The sequence below is a fragment of the Arachis duranensis genome, chromosome 6, assembly GCF_000817695.3.
Source record: "Arachis duranensis cultivar V14167 chromosome 6, aradu.V14167.gnm2.J7QH, whole genome shotgun sequence".
Classification (NCBI taxonomy): domain Eukaryota; kingdom Viridiplantae; phylum Streptophyta; class Magnoliopsida; order Fabales; family Fabaceae; genus Arachis; species Arachis duranensis.
Window position 1 is genome coordinate 105,933,642 of NC_029777.3, and position 22,584 is coordinate 105,956,225.

At 30.3% G+C, this 22,584-nt stretch overlaps 3 protein-coding genes and 1 long non-coding RNA gene across 4 annotated transcripts; 2 read left to right on the top strand and 2 right to left on the bottom strand.

Moving 5' to 3' along the window:
* Window positions 1–5,466: 5,466 nt before the first annotated feature.
* LOC107495656 (early nodulin-like protein 3) lies at window positions 5,467–6,501 on the top strand. The gene is made up of 2 exons (XM_016116834.3): window positions 5,467–5,772; window positions 5,925–6,501. The coding sequence occupies exons 1-2, from the start codon at window positions 5,583–5,585 to the stop codon at window positions 6,314–6,316; spliced, it is 582 nt and encodes a 193-aa protein (XP_015972320.1). The 5' UTR covers window positions 5,467–5,582; the 3' UTR covers window positions 6,317–6,501.
* A 237-nt stretch (window positions 6,502–6,738) lies between these two features.
* Window positions 6,739–9,918, bottom strand: LOC107495643 (uncharacterized). The gene is made up of 6 exons (XM_052262734.1): window positions 9,653–9,918; window positions 9,510–9,565; window positions 9,355–9,409; window positions 9,190–9,261; window positions 8,390–8,667; window positions 6,739–6,988 (listed from the first exon to the last, which is right to left on the bottom strand). The coding sequence occupies exons 1-5, from the start codon at window positions 9,861–9,863 to the stop codon at window positions 8,444–8,446; spliced, it is 618 nt and encodes a 205-aa protein (XP_052118694.1). The 5' UTR covers window positions 9,864–9,918; the 3' UTR covers window positions 6,739–6,988; window positions 8,390–8,443.
* A 3,191-nt stretch (window positions 9,919–13,109) lies between these two features.
* Window positions 13,110–14,485, top strand: LOC107495518 (uncharacterized). The gene is made up of 3 exons (XR_001593491.3): window positions 13,110–13,281; window positions 13,373–13,438; window positions 14,200–14,485. It is a non-coding gene; the product is annotated as an uncharacterized LOC107495518 (long non-coding RNA).
* An 800-nt stretch (window positions 14,486–15,285) lies between these two features.
* On the bottom strand, window positions 15,286–16,960 carry LOC107495493 (sugar carrier protein C-like). Its single transcript, XM_016116640.3, has one exon. It carries the CDS (start codon window positions 16,834–16,836, stop codon window positions 15,286–15,288), a length of 1,551 nt encoding a protein of 516 aa, XP_015972126.1. The 5' UTR covers window positions 16,837–16,960.
* Between the last annotated feature and the right edge of the window lie 5,624 nt (window positions 16,961–22,584).

Here is a 22,584-nt window from a genome sequence, read left to right on the forward strand (position 1 = left end):
ATTTTAAGGATGATCCCTCTAAAGTTTGATTAATTTGTTTAAAGATCTGAATTTAGCATAGGCATGATATCTTCACGTGGAAATTAGGCTAAAATGGACAATTGTTAAAGTCATGATGGGTTGAAACAGTGTAAATTAATTTATGAGAAGTGTTAGAGCAAACAAAATTTATGATTTATAATTATCAATTAATTATTATTAATATTTTTAATAATATAAAATTATATTTAATAGTATATAATTATTTACTTTTTTAATAAAAATGCGCGACTATAGACTTTTTCTTAAGTTATTGTCATGAGGCCTTCAAGAAGAGTTATTATTATCATATGTTAACATAAAAAGTTAGAAGTAACAAAGGAGAGGCACACCATATAGCAAAAGTATTGAAAAATAGAAGGATAATAAGGAAATTATAGACTATTGAAATCCTGAAATAGCTGACATTCAATATTGGTTACCATTCCAACACATAAACGGACAGGCTAGTACCTAGCTGAAATTTAATTTAAAATTTAATATAAAATTTATTATTTCAATACTTAATTTATTTTAATTTAAATTTATTCATATTCTGACATAAAATTGAGTCAGGTTTATAATAAATAAAGGTTCATTAAAAAAAAATTTGACCTCATCTGCCACTTATTTGACCTCATAGAGATTGGATGTGATGCTAATAAATCAGTCCTATTTATCTAAATGAATAACTAACATTCAAAGATATCTCTCATTCATTTCAAAGAGATATCTTAGCCACTTCCCTAATAAAGGAAAACGGTTATCCATCACTAAAAGTGGACCTACTCTAAAAGTAGTTATCTTTTTTGCTTTAAACCTTAAACCCAATCTACACAAATCTTGCTTTAAATCTTTGCTAACTTAAATATCAGAATTCTTTAGGTACCACTCCCATCTCCTCACAAGAAACTCGAACGGCAACACCTCAGCAACAAGGAGGTCAGACACTGTCCTTAAAGGAGTTTGGACCTCACGTTCAGACCCAACAACAACCCAGTTTCAACTAACTCTTAGAATATTGGTTCCGTTGTCGGAAATTTGGAAGTCTATACTCTACTATGGCGGACGAGCAATTTAAAAACAGACACACTGTATCTGAGTCTGAACTAGAACCTCACAATGATGACCAAGCCCTAATGATACCTCCACGACTTGAAGGAACATGTGAGCCACACGGAAAAGGAACATCTGAAACTCAGCAAATTCATTCAGATGTACATCTCCCTGAAAACGAAAAACTTCCACACCCAACTAAGATCATGGAATTCGTTCATGCTCATCATAGCCAGTTGGAACAACTCGAACAGGAGAACAAGCGACAACGGGAGGTTGAAAGAGACTTGCGAAGGGAGGTACGATATAGAAGAAAACTTGAGGAAAAACTTTTGAAGTTGGAGGCTAACTTGCGAAATCAGACCAAAAACACAGAACGACAAGACAAACATAAACCCTTCATTTTGTTCAAAAATTCTACACTCAAAATTCAGTGGTACAAATCATGTAGATCTAATTATCCTAGTAAATTACACAATTGGTGTTATTTGTTCCAACGTTAAAAATACAGTTAGTCTCATTAAGTCTCAACGTTACAAATTTGAGTTAGTTTAATATCTAATAACTAATAATTTAGAAGTGAAACATATTCCTCTTTATGAGTATCAGTTTTAAATTATACACCAAAAATTTTGAAATGACAAGGAAAAGACTAGAAATGAGTAAAAACTAAACTAGACCAAATATAACAAAACAAATGACTTGCAAATTAATAAAATACTTTTGACATGAACAAATGACTTTAAATTTAAATACAGTGTTTAAATGTAAAAGAAAAATAAAAAAAAGAAAAGACTTTACAAAAAAAAAGTAAATTTGCAAAGAAGATTAAAGAAAAATGTAAAGTTAGTAGAAGGAGTTCATAGACAAAAAAATTTCAAACAAGATCAAAAAATTTTTGAGAATATAAAATTAAAAGTGTTTTTCTGAGAACAAATTTTAATCTCTATTTCTTTTAAATTTTGTTTATTTACAAACTTTTTTCATCTAGTCTAATTCCATTGCTTCCTATACAAGAAAAAATAACCGTTCCACTACATTAATAATTGAGTAACCGTCTTCAACTGTTTCAAATATTGGCCTCTTTATATGGAACCTTGTATTCAACATGCACCATCGATCAATCTACCTTGTTTATCGATGATCCTCTCTCAATGAACTCGAGAATCTTTTCGATTGAGACCAAACAAGAACATTTTCAATATGCTCACTATCAACTTGGATTATTTTAGACCAACACCAGCACAAGAACAGAAAGCAATGTTGGACCTTCCAATATCAAATTCATTTGCACATTATAATCAACGCCATTTGTAGTTTCTACAAAGAAGACTACAATTTCAATTTCCCAGCATATGGACCGTACGGCACAACGGATTACCATAAGTGCATCGCCAAATTTCAATTTCTTCGTTTACCATTCATAATTCACATATCTCCTCGTCTCCATTCTATCTTAAATACATGTCCATTAATAAATCCGCACAATTTTTTTATTTATATTTTAATATATTAAATACATAAAAAATTTTTAAAAAAATAATAATGATAATATTACTTTTATTTTTAATAATATCATTTTTTATATATTTTCTTTGCTAATCATGTTACGAGTTCACAAAAAATATAATTTTAGGACATAAAATAAATAAATCCTTACTTATAGTACTTAATTTTTCTATGTAAACACTTATTTAATAATTTATCAAATATTAAAAGTGGACATTATTTGGGAGATAATATCATAGCAATACGAAAGTTTTATCCGTTCAATACAACAACTTCATTTTCAAAAATTTAACGAGTGACTTAGGATATTGTTGAGCAAGACTCTTCAATTTTAATAAGTGTTTACTTTTCAAATATAATTTGATTTTAAATAATTTTTGTAATTAGAAAAGCTAAGCATCATTGATTGACTTTTTTTTCAACCCTATTAAATAAAATAAGAGATATAAAAATTAAGAATAAATTTAGAGTGAAGACCTAAATAAGTCTCTAATAAATTTTAGATAAAATATTTTGATCATAACAAGTTTTAATTATTTTGAAAGTCCTAAAAAATTAGTTTCGTCAGACAAATTATTTTATGATCCGAAGAGAGAAAATAAATAAGATGCGGACAGCATGGATTGAGATTTTTGGTATGCCAATTCATGCATGGAATGAAATGAAGAAAAATGTCACAAAGTGGCTGAAGTTTGAGCAACAATGATAAAAGTGGATAGATGGAAGGAACTTTAGCTTTGCCAAGGTGATGATTGACACTTCATGGATGTTAATAATCTAAAGTAGAGTAGTGTTGGATTTAGGCCCCGTTTGGAAACTCGATCAGTAGTTTTTTTTTATTTTTGACTTATGAAAAGTGGTAGTATTAATGTCTGGTGTAATTTTCAAAATCAAATTGCAACTTTCTAAGAAGTTATTTTGGAGCTTATAGAGAAGTTAAAAAAATGACTTCTCTTATAATACTTCTACTTTTCATTACATTTCTATAAAATAAACACTTTTAGAGTTAAAAATCTAAACACAAAATAACTTATTTATAAATTATTTTTAACAGAGTCATTTAATGTTTAAGTTATTTTATCAAAATGAGCTTAATTAAGTTAGTTACCCAAACTGGCCCTAGACGCACCAAAATTTAAAATTTTTGTCAACGGAGCAAACAAAACCTTTGATGATGATGTGAAAGAGATAATTTCATGGGGAGTGAAAAGCCAAAAGATCCGAAAAAAAATTGACAAAGAAGTGCACGAGTATGATGACGAAGACAGTTTGATTCGTCTCTTCTGTAACTATTGTGTGTTATCCGTCTCTTTTCTTAGGGTGTGTTTGTTGAGCTGAAAATGGGAAGAAAGAGAAGAGAGAAAAAAAATTAGAAAGAAAATAATTATTTTTTTTATTTAGTTGAATGAAAAAGTCAAAGAAAAAAATGAATAGTGTAAAAAAATAGGTGGGACTCGTTAAAATTTTTTTCCCTTCAATATTAGATGGAAAATGAAAGAAAAATGTATTTGGTATTAGTTTTTTAATATTATCCTCTATTTTTTAATATATTTTAAAATATATAAGGATAAAATTATCTTTTCACAATATTATATACTATTTTCTTCTTCATTTTCTTTTCATTAAAACATATCTAAAGAAAATAAAATTTTACTCCATTTCTTTTTTTTTTTTTCTATTTTATTCCTCTCTATTTCTTTTTTTTAAACCAAACAAAACCTTAAAGGTAGAGAATCTTTACCAACTATGTTAAAATAAGACAGTTTGATTCGTCTCTCATTTTTAATCAAAATTTTAATAGGTTTGTTGGATAATAAGTCTCTAAAAATTTTATTATAAAATAATTAGGTAAAAAAATATCATTATAAATAATAGAATTAAATTTTAAAGTAGTTTTTAGATTAATTGTTTATATTAAAAAATTTATAATATTTCAATTACATCACAAAAGTCATTAAAATTAAAAAAATTGCACCATATTAATTCTTACCCATTTTTTATCGAATTACTTATCACTTATCACGTTATGAGTGATTTTATACATACCTTTTCACACGAGACTAGATGAAACATGTTTTAGTTTTAGTTCTAAATGCTTGAGCAAACATAGTCATTAACCTTAAACCACAAAACAGCTTATTATGACTAAATGATGTCATTTCATCAAGTATTTAATATCAAAAACAAAATGACGTCGTATTGGCTATTCAATATAAAAAAAAATGTGCTAAGTTACTCACGGCATGAGGTAATTTGATACCATTTTTTCAATTCGATGATGTTTATGATGTAAATGGTCAATTTCAAAAACTATTTTTGTACTTAATTTGAAATTAGTCTCCTTTAAAATGACATATGGATTAATTAATTTTTAAAGATTTTTAAATAACAAATATTTGTTAAAAACAATTGTTCAATTAAAAAATTTTTTGAGATCAATTTAAATATTTATTTATAATTTATAAAATTATTTTTACTTATCTAAAACCAAAATAATTTTAATTCTCTTTTAGAACTTTGTGCATAATTTAAACTGTAACCAGAGAATATATTAAGATAGGAAAAAATAAAATGTATTTCTATCATGGACATTATCTTTTTCTTTCATTTTTATTTTTGCAAAAAAATGAAAATCTGAATAACAATTTCTTTTTGGGTATTTTAAATAACAAATTTAAGTATCCAATGTTGTACTAATGAGTATTCGTAGAGGCAGCAATCCATGGTGTTTTTTTGACCGTTTGTTAATTCTGATTTCTGAGGCCAAACAAATAACAACAAGAGAAACATAACTCTCTGGCCCCACACCATGTACCATTCCCAATGTACCCTTTTAACGGCTACTTCTAAGTTCTAAGTTCATCGCAATATCTCATCACCCAAACCCACCGCTATATAAATAACCTCAGCACATTGCTAAAACCAGTTGGTTGTGTACCATTATATCACGTCAATAATCAGTAAAAATCCTCAGCATATTTTGTTGTTGTTTTGAAACAATGGCTGGTTGTTTGAGAGCTTCCTCAGCTACTTGTATTTTGGTCCTTTTTGTTGTGTTTGGAATATCTTATGCTGCTAAGGATATCTTGGTTGGAGGCAAGGTTGATGCATGGAAGGTTCCATCTTCACCCTCTGATTCCCTCAACAAATGGGCTGAGAGGGCTAGGTTTCAAGTCGGAGACCGTCTTGGTAATTCTCTTCTTCTTTTTTATTTCAAAATCTAAGTTTCTTTACAAGATTATTTGTGACCAATTATAGAAATTGGTGTATTATAAAATTTGATGATGAAAAAGTATGGTAAAGTTGAGAATGAGTAATCCTTAAGTTTTTTCTTTATTCAGTGTGGAAATATGATGGTGGGAAAGACTCTGTGTTGGAAGTGAACAAAGAGGATTATGGGAATTGCAACACATCAAATCCAATCAAGAAGTTCAATGGCGGCAACACTAGGGTGGAGCTGGACCACCCTGGACCATTCTACTTCATAAGTGGAGCAAAGGGTAGCTGTGAGCAAGGTGAGAAGCTTCATGTGGTGGTCATTACTCCAAGGGGTGCACCTGCACCTTCACAGGCACATACACATGCACCTTCTCCTGCTCCTTCACCTTCTTCAGGATTTGAAGATGATCATACACCTGCCCCTGCTGTTGCTCCTTCAAGTGGTGGTGCCAATGCTTTGGAGTCCGGCAGTCTTATGACTCTTATTGGGGTTTTTGCCATGTGGGTTTTCTAATGTGAATCAATGAATGGTTGAATTATATCCAATACAGTAGTTTAATTGAAAATCTGTCACATTGATGTGATATTATTAGATTATTAGTTCTGTAGGGAAGGAATTGAAAGATTTAATTTTTTTCATATATTATTATCATGTTTGCCTTTTCAAATATCCTATAAAATATATTGATTTTTACTAAATATTGCATATTGATCATTCTTCTATTCGAAGAAATTTCTTCAAACTTGATATAACTTCATATTTTAAGGTACATATGGAGTGTAATTACTAGTTGATGTAGAAGCCAAAGCTTTGGTTGCATTCTACATAATGTTGATCGATCCATTGAATAACAATTACGAAAAAAAAAATACTAAAATTCCAAAGGCCAAGATTACAAGTTGAAGAACCTTAAAATAACTTCTGGAAAAGTTACTAGAAAAGAACATAAACATGAACATGAACATAAACATGGATGATATAGGAAACCAGTGAGATCAAAACAAAACTATACAAGCAGTTGATGGACGCAAATGGTCGCCAACTGCAAAACATAATCCACCCTGCTTATCAGTTGAAATAAACGTCTCCAGCACTGCTAAGAAAATCATCCAAAAAGTATGGGAAAGCAGCAAGGATGACACTAAATTCTCTCTCTTGAAGGCAGCTCCATTTTATTCAGTTATACTGCAAAACGAAATCAAAGTGTTAAAAAGCATATGGAAAAATTCAAAGATGAAATAAGAATTTAATTTTCTCATAAATCTTCAATTATTACAGTAAGCCAGTCGCAGAACTATGGGTGGGTTTGGTAAAGTTTAGCAGAGAAGTGTTGAAGTGTTTGTAGTTTTTAAAAACATACACACTTCACTTTGTGCTCGACAAATCAAAATGATAATGTCTTTATGCTTTTAGCTTTTGAAAACTCCTATAAAGATACTTTACAAAACTAACTGGGGTTTTTTAAATTAAAAGATAATATAACCTTATATATTAACAAGTGTTCAGATTTATTCTTTTGTTATTATATTTATATTTATGTCTATTACAGTCATTCTAAACTTTACAAAACAAATTTTACTAAAACACAATTGTTGTAGTTTGTACTTATTTTTAAAGGCTCTTTTATTTGATTTAGCAAATATAACTGCTACAAAAGCCATTACTTTTGAAAAACAGAAGGTTTACCAAACCACCCTAAGTGAAATTTTTTGAGAACATAAGAATTTAACATCACAAATAAATGAATAATTGCACATTGTATAATCAAACCTTAACACCAAGCATACACTAAACTTTCAAAGATAATAAGTTAGAAATATGATAAAGTACACCAACCTCCCTTGAATTTTAGGTAAAATTACACATAGCACCCCATGAATTATATGTTGACAATGACAAACCCAGATCTGGTGAGACTTGAGAGGTCAGTGTCCATTTTAGAAAAATATAAAGTTACCAGATGTCAGATAAACTTAAATCTTAGAAGAGTTCTGTAAATACTTTTAGAAATAAAGAGGTATGTGTGTAATGTCCCTTAACATCAGAGGCTCAGAGGAGGTTAATGTAATTTTACCAATCACACCAAATCAACAAAGCTTAAACATTTATACATGTTATAAAGTTAGCAAGGCTAGAGTTGTCTATTGCGGGCTAGAGCAATTCTCTAACTAGAAACTTCTCCAGAATCCGCATACTTCAGTTCTGAGTCGAGATTCTTCAATTTGAGCCTAAGATGAATCTTAGTTCTGGAAATGATTAAGTCAACTGGATTGACTTGGAATCAAAGAAAGCAGTTACAAATCCTTAACTTTTTTCAGTTATTCAAATATTTTGTTTGTCACAGTTATGGTTATATCAGATTCAGTATATGAACAAATGAAGTTTTGATTAACTCTTCAGTAAAGTATTCTTGGACAAATCTTGGACATGAGCTACTAAATAATGATAGTAGTAAAAAATGTTTTCAGACCAGAATAAAGTCTTAATACCCTACAGGATCATCATGCAGTTATTGTACCAAAAGACAGTTTTGGAAGACATCATCAAATTCGTAAAGTAACTTACAATACCAAATGAAACTCTTACCCAGATTCTGAAAAATAAGGGAGGCACAACGGCACAAGCAGCTCAAAATGATCATCACTCGTCATCATCTGAAATGTCAATGACTATTGGTTCCTCAGTTTTTCCATTGTTATGACCAAAAACCTCAAGTGGTTCTTTCTTCACGTGCACCTCAGCATCAACTTGAACAGGGTGTTCTTCAGAAGATGGATGCTTTCTCTTCTGACCAGCCTGCTCCTGATAGTTGCTCATCATTGGTACCTCCCCAATGCTCATGTTAGCCATTTCTTTTCTTTGTACTGCATAAAATAACCGTATTCAAAATGAAATACATCCAACCATTTGAGTAATACTCTATTCAGTTCTAGTAATTGTAAGCTTGTGTCATCAAACCCCAACTTAAGCAAATTCATTTTGAAGTATTCAATATTTTACTTTGTATTCAATTTGCCCCAAATTAAATAATTAATCCCAGTGGGGTTAATTTTCTAAAAAAAAGTTGCGATAAAATAACTCATTTTTGTGTATTCACTTGAAACTCAACATGTTATCATCATAATAGCATAAAATGTGGCTCCCACTACTCACTTCAAATTCATTACCTCACCACATCGGATCATAGGATGGACTGTGATGAGGGTGATCCCCATTTTAACTGGCCATCACACTGTATCATCCTATGATGATGAAGTGATGAGTCCCAAGTACATAAAAAATGCATGGCACAAATATGTCTCTTCTCTATAGTTGGGGACTATTATCCTAGAGGTTTACACTTTCATGCATTAAAGTTCAGAGTTATATAACTTACAATTACTTACCTGAAGTGAGGTCACGTAAGGAGTGGTCAACAGAAGGCTGCTCATCCAAGAAAGAAGAAGGCGGTGGTAGAGCTTCGCAAACAAAAACCCAAATCGACTAATATTAATTCTAAAGATCAGATAACTGAAACTTGAACTCAAGAAAGAATTAAAATTGTAGAGTACCTTGACCTACATCCCCAAAGGGTTCCAGTTTGCGTTGGTAAACTTTTAACCTGTCCTGTAAGAGTCGGAGACAAAAGCAACAACATTAACGATTAACTAACATACTTTGGCCGTGGAAACCTACAAGGAAGTGTTAAGCGAGAAATGGAACTTACAAGTTCAGATTTGAGGGGATGATAATCTGGATTAGTCCCTTTGCATCTCAACTTCACTACACAGAAACAAAACAACAAAAAGCCCTAAGCATGTGTGTGAATTGGGAATTTGGAAGAAGAAATGAAGAAAAAGACGAAAGTACATGAGAAAAGGGTGGAAGTGATGTTGGCAAGGGTTAAGAGAGAGTGAGCGCGTTGAAGAGGAGGCATTTTAGAGAGGATGAAAGGGTTTGAGAGAGACAGAATATTCGGCAGCTCTGCTTCCAGATTCTCCAGGCTGGCTACCGTGCGCCTCAGTGCTTCGCTCATCTCTTTCGGTACGCCCTCACCCACACTTTCGCTTCCCCTCGCCATTTTCTGTCTCTCTCTTTCGGTTTTAGTCTCAGGAGAAGTAGAAATGTTGGTGACTCATAAGTCATAAGGAGAGAAGCACAACATTCAAGGGGAACATGGCAACATGCTTTTTCACTATTTGATTAGTGAAAATTCAGTTAACATGAGTAAATTATTTAATAATTTTTAATTATTAATTTTATATAAAATTAATCGTACTTAAATTTTTATTCTATTTTATAGTTTCGTTCATCTAATAAATAAGAGTAAATTATATTTTTTTAAATAAATAATTAAATAAGTCTTAAGAAAAAAAAGAAAATTTTATTTTTATTTATGATAAAATTTAAGTTTATCGATTGTATTTAACTACTCTAGCGTTCACTTCTCAATTTTCATATACTCTAAATAACAATATTAAAATTACTAATTTAAAAAAGATGACAAATTTAAATTTTAATATATTTATTGTGCATTTATTTAAATAAAAAATTTTAAAAATTTTGCAGATAATAATATTAATATATGATCTAAAATATACTTTAGTTAAATATAAAACTAAGATAAGAAACTAGAAAATAAGAATAATTAATAATTCACTAAATAAAACTATAGAAATTGAACAAAAATGAAAAAAATAATAAAATATATTCAATTCAACCAAAAAATCTAAACAAAATTTAATAATAATTGAATTGTTTATTCAAATAAAAATAAAACCTTAAATAACTAAAAATTTTAAAATAATACGAATGTTGTGATAAAACCTTAAATGTATTTTTAAGTGCATATTAATCCACTAATATTATTTTTTTTAAACTCCATTATCCATTAAGTGTAACAATAATTTTATACGACCAAATATTTTATAGATTATACTACACATTTAAGTATATTTTATTGTCATCATTAACAACACAAACATTTTGTTAATGGATTATTTTTTCAATCAAATTGAATGGAATGCATTTGTTAAATTGAATTGAATTGAATGGACGCAGGTGTTCTAAATCTGAATTGAATTGATAATCTCTAAATTGTAGACAGAGGTATTTAGAATTTGATTTTATATAATGGATTATGTTTCATTCATTCAGTACTATAAAATTGTTTCACCATGAGTATGTGTTCGATTCATTATACATAAAGCTGTTTGAATTTAATTTTATATAGTGGATTATATTTCGTTCATTCAGTACTATACAATTGTTTCACTATGAATACGTGTTCGATTTATTATCTGTTTAAATTTGATTTTAGTGGATTATATTTCATTCATTCAGTACTATACAATTGTTTTACCATTAGTACGTGTTCGGTTCATTATCCAGAAAGTTGTTTGAATTTGATTTTATATAATGGATTATATTTCGTTCATTCAATACTATACAATTGTTTCACCATAAATAGGTGTTCATTCAAAAAGCTATTTGAATTTGATTTTATATAATGGATTATGTTTCGTTCATTCAATAATATACAATTGTTTCACTATGAGTACATGTTCGGTTCATTATGCATAAAGCTGCTCGAATTTGAATTTATATAATGGATAATTACTATATAATTGTTTCACCATAATAACATATTCGGTTCATTTTTGTTCTGCACAATTTAAAACTTTTACTCCTCAGACAAAAAATATAGCAGCAGCAACAACAAAAGAATGACGGAGAAAACAAGTGAAGAATAAGGAACGCGAGGAAGAAGGAAGAGAATGAGGAGGAGGAACGCGAAAAAGAAGGTAAAGAAAAAGACGCTTCATGCCTAAACGAGGGTGAGGAGAAGAAGAAGAAGGGCAGGGAGAAGAGAAGGAGCGTGAGAAAAGAAGAAAACGAAAAAAGCGCGTGACCTAAAATTATTTAAATGAATTTAAATGCCAAAATATCTTAGATGCGAAGAATATCTCATATTTTATATAAATAAGTCTAATAATATATATGCGTTTTTTTTCTTCATTTTCTTCTTTTATTTTTTTTTCTTCTTTTTCATTATTTTTTCTTCTATTTTTAATTAATTATTTCTCGTCCTTTATTTAAATAAAAGCTTTAATATTCTTGCAGATAATAATATTAATATGTCATTTAAAATACACGTTAGTTAAATCTAAAACTAAGATAAAAAGTTAAGTAATAAAAATAATTGATAATTCACTAAATAAAATTATAAAAATTAGACAAAAATGCAAAAAATGTATTCAATTAAACTAAAAAAAATCTAAATTGAATAACAACTGAAATGTTTATTTAAATAAAAACGAAACCAACCTTAAATAACTAAAAACTCTAAAATGATAAGGGTGCTATGAAAAAATTTATTTTTATAAGATTGAAATTTATCGATCGTATTTAACTATTTTAGCGTTCACCTTTTATATACTCTAAAGAACAATATTAAATTACTAATTTAAAAAGATGACAAATTTAAATTTTAATATATTTATTGTGCATTTATTTAAATAAAATATTTAAAAATTTTTGCAGATAATACTATTAAATGTGATCTAAAATATACGTTAGTTAAATATAAAACTAAGATAAAAAAATTAGGCAACAAGAATAATTGATAATTCACTAAATAAAACTATAGAAATTGGACAAAAATACAAAAAATAATAAAATGTATTAAAATAAACCAAAAAATTTAAACAAAACTTAATAATAATCGAATTGTTTATTCAAATAGAAATAAAACTTTAAATAACTAAAAATTCTAAAATAATATGGCTGTTGTGATAAAATTCCTTAAATTTATTAATTCATTAAATTTAAATTTAAAACTACAATGGATTGTCTTAAACTTTAAAAAGTAAAAATTAAAAATTTGTATTTTTTTATTATTTATTTTTATTAGTGTTAAAAAATAAAGAACAACAAAATAAAATATAAAACTAATATATGAAGTAACTTAACAAAAATATTTAATAATTTTATTAAGTAAAATTATAAAAATTTGCAAAAAAAACAAAAGAAAATATATTCAATTAAACTAAAATATAAACAAAACTTAATAACAAGTGAATTATTTATTAAAATACAAAAAAAATTTAAGCTGCGTTTAAGAAAAAAACTGAGACTGAAAAACTGAAATTAGAAGACAAAAATTAAAAAACTGAAACTTAATTAAATTTTAATATTATATTTAATATAAATATACAGGCCTTAATTATATTTCAATATTTTATTTGGTTTGGTTCAAAAATCAAAATAAATGCAAGGGTTAAAATAAATAAAATGACAGAATTATTCCTACATTAAAAGAGAAAACAAAAATAAAAACCTCACCCAATCCTCAAGACAACCGTTTCTCCTTCCTCCTTTCTCAATCCCAGTGTTCCCCGTCAGTTCACCCCATTTCGCCGGCGTCACTCTCTTGCTTGGCGTCGAGTTCGCCGTTGACGACGAAGCTTTGCCACCGTTTCTCCAGTGTTTCGCATACGGTTCTCTCTCTCTTCCTCTGTCTCTCTCTCTCTCACACTTTCGATCTCTGTCTCTCTCTTGCTCTCTCTCACTTTCTTCTGTTGATTGCAGGGGATACTCAATAAGAGCAAATTGGTTGCAATTGATATTGGAAACAGGGGCTACCCTACGAATAAGGTATGTAAGTTGATGATTACGATGTTTTTGACACCAAAATTCTGATGATTTGATGATGACACTGATCTGAGGTAGTTAACATCGTTGTTAAGTTTGCATAAGGTCACAAGTTGAAAAGTTGTTTTCCACAGTGAGTGCTTTTGAGTTTGTGGTGTTTGAAATTTAAGGGGAGAAAATGAAGGTTAGATGGTGAATTGGTGATTTAGTTTTGGAGCACATAACCTAGTCATGTGTTTGCTGTTTTTCATTGTTTTTCAAGAACCAAAATTGCTTGCAGTTGATATTCTTATTGCTTGCAATTCTTTCACTCTGCCAGATATTTGCAATTATGTCACTGAGAGCTAAAAGAAGATAATTTTGTTTCATTACAATTTTGTTAGCTGAACTTGAATTTAATCAACTCAATTTAACTATTATGCTTTTGTATTCTTTTACTTGTGTTCTATTTAACTATGATGCTTTTGATTCTCTTTTGCTGATATCCTACAATCAAACTTCAAGCTGTTTTGGATTAGAATTGAAGTTCTCTAATTTGTATAAAGCATGTCTGCAGCATTCAATTTATTTGATATTACCTTTCATTAAAATTAAATGATGATATAGAATTTCACTTACTTGCTTGACTTCTTAACTGTTACTTTTCATCTTTTAAACTATGTATTAACTGGTGAAAAGTTGAAAATCAAAATCTACCATTGCTGTTTGAATTTGCTACTAGTTCATTGATAGGTTCAATTTATTTCCTCTCTTTTGCTGAACAGATCTGCTACATATACTATCATCTACTCCGAGACATCCAAACCTCACTGAGCACACCAGTGAGAAAGCCAAGGAAGCTAAAGATATACAAGTGAGAAAGCTAGTGGATACAGAACAGAAACTCTTGGAAGCAAAAGGAAATGCAGATCAAGTTATAGTGTTGTGTTTTAAATTGTAGTAGGAGCATTTGTTTGTATTTGTGAATGTTATAAAAGCAAGTATATGAATGAATTAGATTGGCTGGTTTGTTGACATTGAATTCTTGAAATTAGATTGTCTGTTTTGGAAGATTCTTCTCTTCTTTACCTAGTTACAAACAAAACAAATGCAAATGCAAATTCTTCTCTTCTTGACAATGTATATCTTGATCTTCTTCCGTTTCCCTTAGTTGAAGAACTTCTACAACGGTAAACCAACTGGCTCAAAGATAAATACTAGTAGTAGCAAATAGCAACACCGAATCTCAATCTTGTTCTTGTAAATAACCTAACTCTTTCATAAATCACATTTATAATTCAAGCTAGTATCACAGTAAGTGACGTTGGCTATAACATTGTAGTGTCCAATCATAAATCATATTCACGTGTAACCATATATATCCATCAGAACTCCTCTCCCCATTACTAGAAACAAAACCCAACTTTCATAAATAAATGGCTTAACTCACCATGTTAATGTCTCTCAGATGCAATTCCAGAGCCTCTGAACATTCATGGTGGTTTTTGAACAAACAAGCTACTAGTAATATTGCATCATATATAGATAATGTCATACATTTTTTAAAATAGCATCAAACAAATTAAGATATAAAAATTTATATTTTTTTAGTTATTGATTCTTGTTAATACTGAAAAGTAAACAACAAATTAAGATATGAAATTGCGTGAGAAGAACATTTAATAATTTCATTAAGTAAAACTATTAAAATTTGAAGAAGAACAGAAAAAAATGTATTCGACTAAACCAAATTCTAAACAAAAACTGAATAACAAGTGAATTATTTACTAAAATAGACAAAAAAAAAACTTAAAAAAAACAATAAGATCTAAATCACTTTTGGTTCCTAATTAAAATCGAAACTGTGTTAATCAACACGAGTTATCCACCTTGGCATTAGCTTCTTCGCTTGCGGACTTGACAAATTTCTTCCAAAAAGAATGGTTTTGCCACACAACAGACATCTCTTCAATGGGAACTCCTTTAGTCTCGGGAAGAAACTTATGAATAAAACCGCTCATGAGCAAAACAAAGAAAGCAAAGAAGATGAAGAGGCCAAATTTCATGTGGCAGAGCATGGAGGTGAATACTTGAGCAATTGCAAACGTGAAAATCATATTGACGGACACATTAATACTCTGAGCTGCAGATCTGACTTCAAGGGGAAATATCTCGCTAGGAACCAACCATCCAAGAGGACCCCATGACCATGCAAATCCCATGACATAGATGCATATAAATCCCACCACAAGGAACGCATACCATTTTGGCAAGATTCCGGGGTTTCCATCCACTCCAAATTTACTTGCTATCGCGGCGGTTATTACAATCTGACAGATAAACATCTGAGCACCGCCTTCGAGAAAGAGCTTGCGCCTTCCAACTTTGTCAACGGTAAAGATCGAAACAAAGGTAGCAAGCGCATTAAAGGCACCGGTGATCATGGAAGACATAAGAGAAGCGTTGCTGCCAAAACCAATGGTTCTGAACAAAACAGGAGCATAGAAAGTAATGACGTTCATGCCAGTGAGTTGCTGGAAGAAAGGAATGGCTATGGCCATCACGAGCTGAGGCCTATAATGCCTCTTCAACAGAGTGGCCCATGGGTGTTTCACTGCCATGGACGATTCACTCGCCTCAACAAGGTCCTTAAACTCTTCGTCCACGTCACTGGTTCCTCTAATCTTGATCAGCTCTTGCTTGGCTTTCTCATCTTTGCCACGCTCGATCAAGGAGCTCGGCGAGTCGGGGAGAAAGATTGCGCCGATGATGATCATGACGGCGGGGACAGCCGCGAAACCCAAGCTGTAGCGCCAGCCTTCACCGTTCTTCATCTTGGCGAAGAAATAGTTGAGGACATTGGCCACAAAGATTCCAATGGTGATGGCCAATTGGAACATCATGTTAAGGGCTCCTCTGTATTTGTAAGGAGCAACCTCCGACACATAGATTGGAACAGACTGATTGGCACATCCAATTCCGAAGCCAAGCAACATGCGACCAACAATGAGCATCCACACTTTCTGAGCAAAGGCATTGAAACCGGCACCCACAAGGAATAGAATTCCGCCGGACAACATGGTAAGACGCCTTCCAAAGATTCGAGTGATGGAAGACGCACAGAGTGATGCCACCAAAGCAGCCAGATACAGGGAGGATGTAAAGAGTGTCAAAACCTGACTGTCAAACCTGCAATACTGATTGTCAGATGGCTTCATGTTCATTTCCTTTGCATACACGTCTGGGAAAAATTTCTTCAGAAAAGGATCCATGGATGTAACTCCACCTGAGATGCCAAGATCATATCCAAAAATTAGTCCTCCGAATGCAGCAACCATGCACGTCACAAAAACCCGGAAAGTGAGTTTTCCCGGATATTGCTTCCCATTGCCGGACCCCTTTCCAATGACTCCACCCGCCATTGTTATATTTGATCGGTTAATGGAATTGCTAACAAGGGAGAAGAGAAAAATAATCACTGATGATGAGGGAGAGATATGACTAAGAGAAGAGAAGGGAAGAGAAAAGAAAGGACTAGTGTTTGGTTTGTAGTTGAGTTGAGATCTGAGAAGAGAACAAACACTACGATATTTATAGATGGATTCATGATTTTTCCGCCGAATTATTATCTTTTTTTTTTCTTTTATTATATTATCTATCTTCTATCTTTTGTTTAAAATGATACTAATTATATATCATCAGTGAATTGAGATCACATCAGAGAAAGAACACAAAGAGTACAATATTTATATATCTTCTTATACTATTTTAAATATTAAATCAATAAGCAGTTTAAATAAATCTTTCTTTTAACATTTTAAAATAATATTTAAATAAAATTTATCTATATCTATATATACATAAATAGTATTAAATTAAATTTAAACTGCAAAGACTATCTATTTTTATATTTTTGAAATTATTTTAAATATTAAATCAATAGACAATTTAAAATAAATCTTATCTTTAAGCATTTTAAAATAAAATTTATCTATATCTATATCTATATATATAGATAGATAATATTAAATTAAATTTAAATAAAACAAGAAAACAAAAGTCAGGTTATCTAATAATAAATCAAAATTTAATTTTAAAAATAACATAAAAGATTGTTAAACGTGGTTTATCTTCTAAAAAAATTCTAGAACACTATTATATATAGAGGTCAATATCAAACTAATCCACTAATAATTTATTGATGAAAGATAATACTAATTAAGAAGTTAAGTGAAAGAAAAAAAAATAAATTTTTAAATTGGCTAGGAAGAATGAAAATGCATTATCATCCAACATCTATGAGCGGAAGCTACAAGCAGAGCTTTAAGAAAGACAAAAGAAAACAGTTCGAACGGAAATGGTTACAACAACTCTTATAGAGAGGCGAAGTTAATGGCAGTATTTTTAAAGCATCGAATCAACATAGATTTAAAGAAAGAGAGCAATAGTTTGAGCAGGAAGATGGATTGATCTCTTCTCTACTCTTCCGAGCGAACTTGAGACTCTAGCCATATCGAAGATCACTTATGATAATGAGGGTTCTCACTTCTACAGGCAAAAATACCTTGCAGTATACAATCCTATAAAAAAATTCAATAGTGGTCAAGACAAGTTCATAGGAACAAAATATACAACTGATTTCGAATGAAAAACTCAAAGAAGCAATATAGAAGTTGATGGTTTCAGTGGCTAAGAGAAGGGGAGTTGAATCTTAGCCCCCTTTTTGCTTGCTAACACTTGCTGGACTTAGAAGAAACTTTTCTGTTTTTAGCTCGTCCCTAGCCACGAGACATTTTCATTTTGTCTCGTCACTTGACATGAGACATTTTTTATTTTTCATCTGAACAGTAAAAACAGAATTGAAGTAAGAAGAGAGAGAGAGAAGATTACACCCAGATATATCCTGGATTAGCTGCTAAGTGCAGTGCAGCCTACATCCAGTCTCCATCACAACAATGATGGAATTTCACTATAATCATCCAGATTACAAATTGTAAAGTGCTAACCCAACTTACAAGGGGATTCCTACAGAATCATGAAACACAACACAGATGTACAAAGGAACTCTAAGACATCTATGGCTTTTTCTTTTAATTTTGTACTCTCTGCCTTTTTTCGCTCTATGACTTTTTCATACAAACCTCATTGTTTGCCTTTTTTCCATGAGACTCAAGACATGACAAAATTAAACAGAAAAATATTAAACAAAATACATTGAAGGAGAAGAGAAAATTGTTAACTCAGGTAGCTCTGAGAACTCCGTGCCTTGCACTCTCAAATTTTCTCCTTGCTCCAAACAGTGGCCGTTCTCTCTTTTTTAAAGAAGAGGGAAGCCTCCACTCTTGAAGCCAACACCCAAACCAACTTCTTCCTCCTTCAAGAAACAGAACCGGTTCGGCCACATAGAGAGAGAAGAGATAACCATGCAAAACCCAACATGCAATTACCTCTAGTCCTTTCTTGATCATCACTCTTCATCAATCCGAGCTCTCCATCCTTGGCTTGCTCTCCAAGATGGATTTCTGGCCCTTGATGCTTCATGCTGATGATGGCTTCATCTGCTTCAATCTCTGCCTCTTCCATCACTTCGCCACTCTAGCTACTTCCTGTGGTGGTTGAGTAGAATCAAAGACAAGCCATGCCTCCAAGAATCTCACCTTGCTGGCCAAATCTTTATCTTCCTTTTCTGAGTATGAAGAACTCGAGATTACCTCACCAAATCTAACTATATTAGGTGACAATCTCAGCCACTACATACTTTTGGTTTTCTTTTTCTTGCCATCATTAACTTGATGGCCTTGAAGCATGCAGCTTCTTCTTTTTCTTTTTGGTAGCTTAGTGTAGCTTCCATGGTTGCTGTGACATGACCGAAGAGAAGAGAGAAAGGGATGAGAGAGAAGAGAGAGGGTGAAGAAAAGCAATAAAGTGTGTTTGAATAAATTAATTAAAATGGGTTGCTTTTACGTCCCTTTGATTGAGTAGCGTGTAGCATTGATGATCACCATCATGTCAATCACACTTTCTCTCTCATAGTTCCCATGCATTTATTAACTCCGCTTCAAAGAGATTTGAATTCCATCACATGGTATGAGTGGAATCCATTGGGAGTGTGCAGCATAATTAAAGAAATGAGTTTTATTTGTTAAAAGGATAAAGCAATATTGTGTGCCCCATCTCCTTTTGATTTCGGTCCAAGCAAGTTGGTCATTTACCAACAATAAATTTGGGCTTGTACATTTAAATTTGGCCCAACATTATAATGATCAATTCAACCATACATCATTGAATATTTTTGAATCAATGCTGAATTGATTTAACCAATTGGGCTTAAGTAACAGTTTCTAACCCAAATATGATTTCAGCCAACATTATCACAATATCTTAATACCAAGGCTGAATATTTTTTATACAATTGAACTTGATATATTTTTCTTTTCTTTTCGGCCCAGTAACAATCCTGCATCACAAAATTATTAATTAACGTATGTTAAATAAAAATTAAATTAATAATTTTATAATTAATTATTTCAATAATATTTATTCATCATCAAAAATTAAATTAGAGTTTTCAAACTCATCAGAAGTAAATTAAAAAATATTACTGCTGAGTTTAACAACAATGATAAATCATCTTTCTAAATCCGTAGACATTGTTAGTTCTTTTAAAGTATTATTCTTTTGTTATTTCAATGTGCAGTAGAGTAAGAGCATAAATTAGTTTAGAGATAAATTCTTCAATCTCTTCATTAATTTTATTTTATTTAATTCACCTCTCAATAGTCATGTATATACACACATAGCCACCTTATATCTATATGACTATATCCATCTTGTTGCATATGATTTGAGACTTGCCGTAAGCGCTTCTTTTTATTTTTTCAATATATTTTTTGTTTGCTAAATGACCTTAAGAAATATCATTGAAAAATTAGTTTTGAGGCAAGTTTAGTTTAATTTAAATAAAAATTTGCTTAATTTTTTTAATGTTTATTGGATTGTTCGTTGCCAAAGATAAAAACGATTTTAAAATCAGGCCATAATTCATCAGATTGTCTTAATTCTTAAATAGATAAAATTTTTATTCAAAAAAAACTCGTAAAACATAGATTTTTTTTTGTCGATCACATTCTTTAATCTATAATAAAAAAATGAGCTGCCAATTTAAATAATTTTATTTAGAAAATTTTTTTAAGAGTCTAAGAAGATGTTAAAGAAAAAATAATACAATAATTAATTACAAACATTAAATAAATAAATATAAAATAAATTCCTTAAACATACACAAATTATTTTAATTTTTAATAAAAAAAATTAACACCCCTGTTAAAAAACTATTTTATACTCTACCGTTACCTCTTTCTTTCTTTTTCACCCCTCTCCTTGCTATCTTTTCCTCTATGATAACGCCTTCCTTCACCACTGCTGCCTAATGCCTTGTTCCGATCAGATTTTATTTGCATTTTTTCTGGTCATGAAAGAGTATGATCACATACTTACGAAAATTGATCTTCAAATGTGTTATCCTCCCTAGTAAGAAAGCACAAATTATGGTATAACAGATTGTTATACGAAATTTTTTTAATTTTTTTTATCTTTTATTATATTTAATTTTTATGGTTAGATAAAATGAGATGAAATGAGATAATATTACTATAATTTTATTATATGTATCTATCTTTTGTTTAAGATAAAAATTTTTTTTGTCTTAATTTGAATAATATTAACTCTCTAAAAAAAGATAAAATATATATACAGATAAGATTAAAATAGAGATGATCAAGTTTTAGATAAAAATTAAAAGATATAAATTAAAAAATATCAAGGTGTGATCAATATAAAAATAATGTATAAAGATGAGACATATGTTAAAATTTTAAATAATACAGAAACTAATAAAAAATCTGACAGAACAACTTAAATAATTATCACTATTTTTTACCGTATTTAAATTAAAAATGATTTAATTTAAAAATAATCAATTATCTATGAGTCAAGCTAAGTTTTCTTTTTTCATGAAATCAAATATTTGTAAAAATAAATTAAATAATAGTTTAATTTAATACATTAAATATTGTATTTTATCTTTAAATACATGCATTTAAATAATTTTATATCAATAACAAAATATAAAAAAAATTGTATCAATAACAAAACATAAAAAAAAGCATGTTTAGATAAAGAAAAGGAAGACAAAATATGAAAAAAAAAGTAAAAAAATAAGATATGTTGAAAAAAATTTTGGTGTCATACTTAAGAAATTTCGATGATATTTTAAAGAAATTTTGGTGCCATTATTGTTTCAGATAATTTTTAATTAGTTCATTGTTAACAAATTTTAGCGTCAAAATTCATAAATTTCTTGTGTCAGACTTAAAAAGATTTTAGTATTATTTTTCGGATAAATTTAATACAATTCAAAAAGTTTTCTTTTCTTTCTTCTTATCCTCGTCGTCATCTTTTTTTATCTTCTCTTTCTTATTTTTTTATATTTTTTTTGTTTTTTTATCTTAATAAAAATAAAAAAATCAAACAAAAAATAATAATAAAAAATACTGCAACAATGATATTTTTCTTTCTCAAAGTTTGTAATTGAGTTGAGATCAGAAAAAGATTGCAAAGACCGATACCTTATATTATGACTTTTTTGTCAAATTATTATCTTTTCTTTTATTCTTTATTATATTATCTATATTTTGTTTAAGATATTTTTTTAAGGGATAAGTATGGTTTTGGTCTCTAACGTTTTGGTCTAGAATCGAAATCGTCCTTCTTATAATTTTCGAATTAAAATCGTCATTAACATTTTTTTTTATTAAAATTATCCTTTTTAATAAATTTTTTAATTTCGCGTTAGGGGTGGGGGGAGAAAGGAAACGCCGCCGCCACCATCGCCGGTCCGCCCACGAACCGCCACCGGAACCACGACCAGAGGAAGACGTCACCGTTCATGCATGCTCCTGCCACCGCGTTGGGGTGGGGGAAAGGAACCACCCAGCCGCCGCCGCCATTCACCTTCTGCATCTGCTTCTGCTTGAATTTGTTGGATTTGTTAATTTGGCTTTCTGTTTCTACTTGTATTAAATTTGTGTTAGATTTGTTGATTTTCTGCTTTCTGTTTTTGCTTCTCTGGTGGTGATGGAGGTGGAGGTGGAGGTGGAGGTGGAGGTAAG

Bases quoted from the DNA above. Each gene is read 5' to 3' on its own strand.
- LOC107495493 (XM_016116640.3), bottom strand. From the start codon at position 16,836: ATGGCGGGTGGAGTCATTGGAAAGGGGTCCGGCAATGGGAAGCAATAT.
- LOC107495656 (XM_016116834.3), top strand. From the start codon at position 5,583: ATGGCTGGTTGTTTGAGAGCTTCCTCAGCTACTTGTATTTTGGTCCTT. The intron at 5,773-5,924 runs GTAATTCTCTTC...TTCTTTATTCAG, and splicing joins TCAAGTCGGAGACCGTCTTG to TGTGGAAATATGATGGTGGG.
- LOC107495643 (XM_052262734.1), bottom strand. From the start codon at position 9,863: ATGGCGAGGGGAAGCGAAAGTGTGGGTGAGGGCGTACCGAAAGAGATG. The intron at 9,566-9,652 runs GTACTTTCGTCT...GTTTCTGTGTAG, and splicing joins CACTTCCACCCTTTTCTCAT to TGAAGTTGAGATGCAAAGGG. The intron at 9,410-9,509 runs GTAAGTTCCATT...CGACTCTTACAG, and splicing joins ATCCCCTCAAATCTGAACTT to GACAGGTTAAAAGTTTACCA.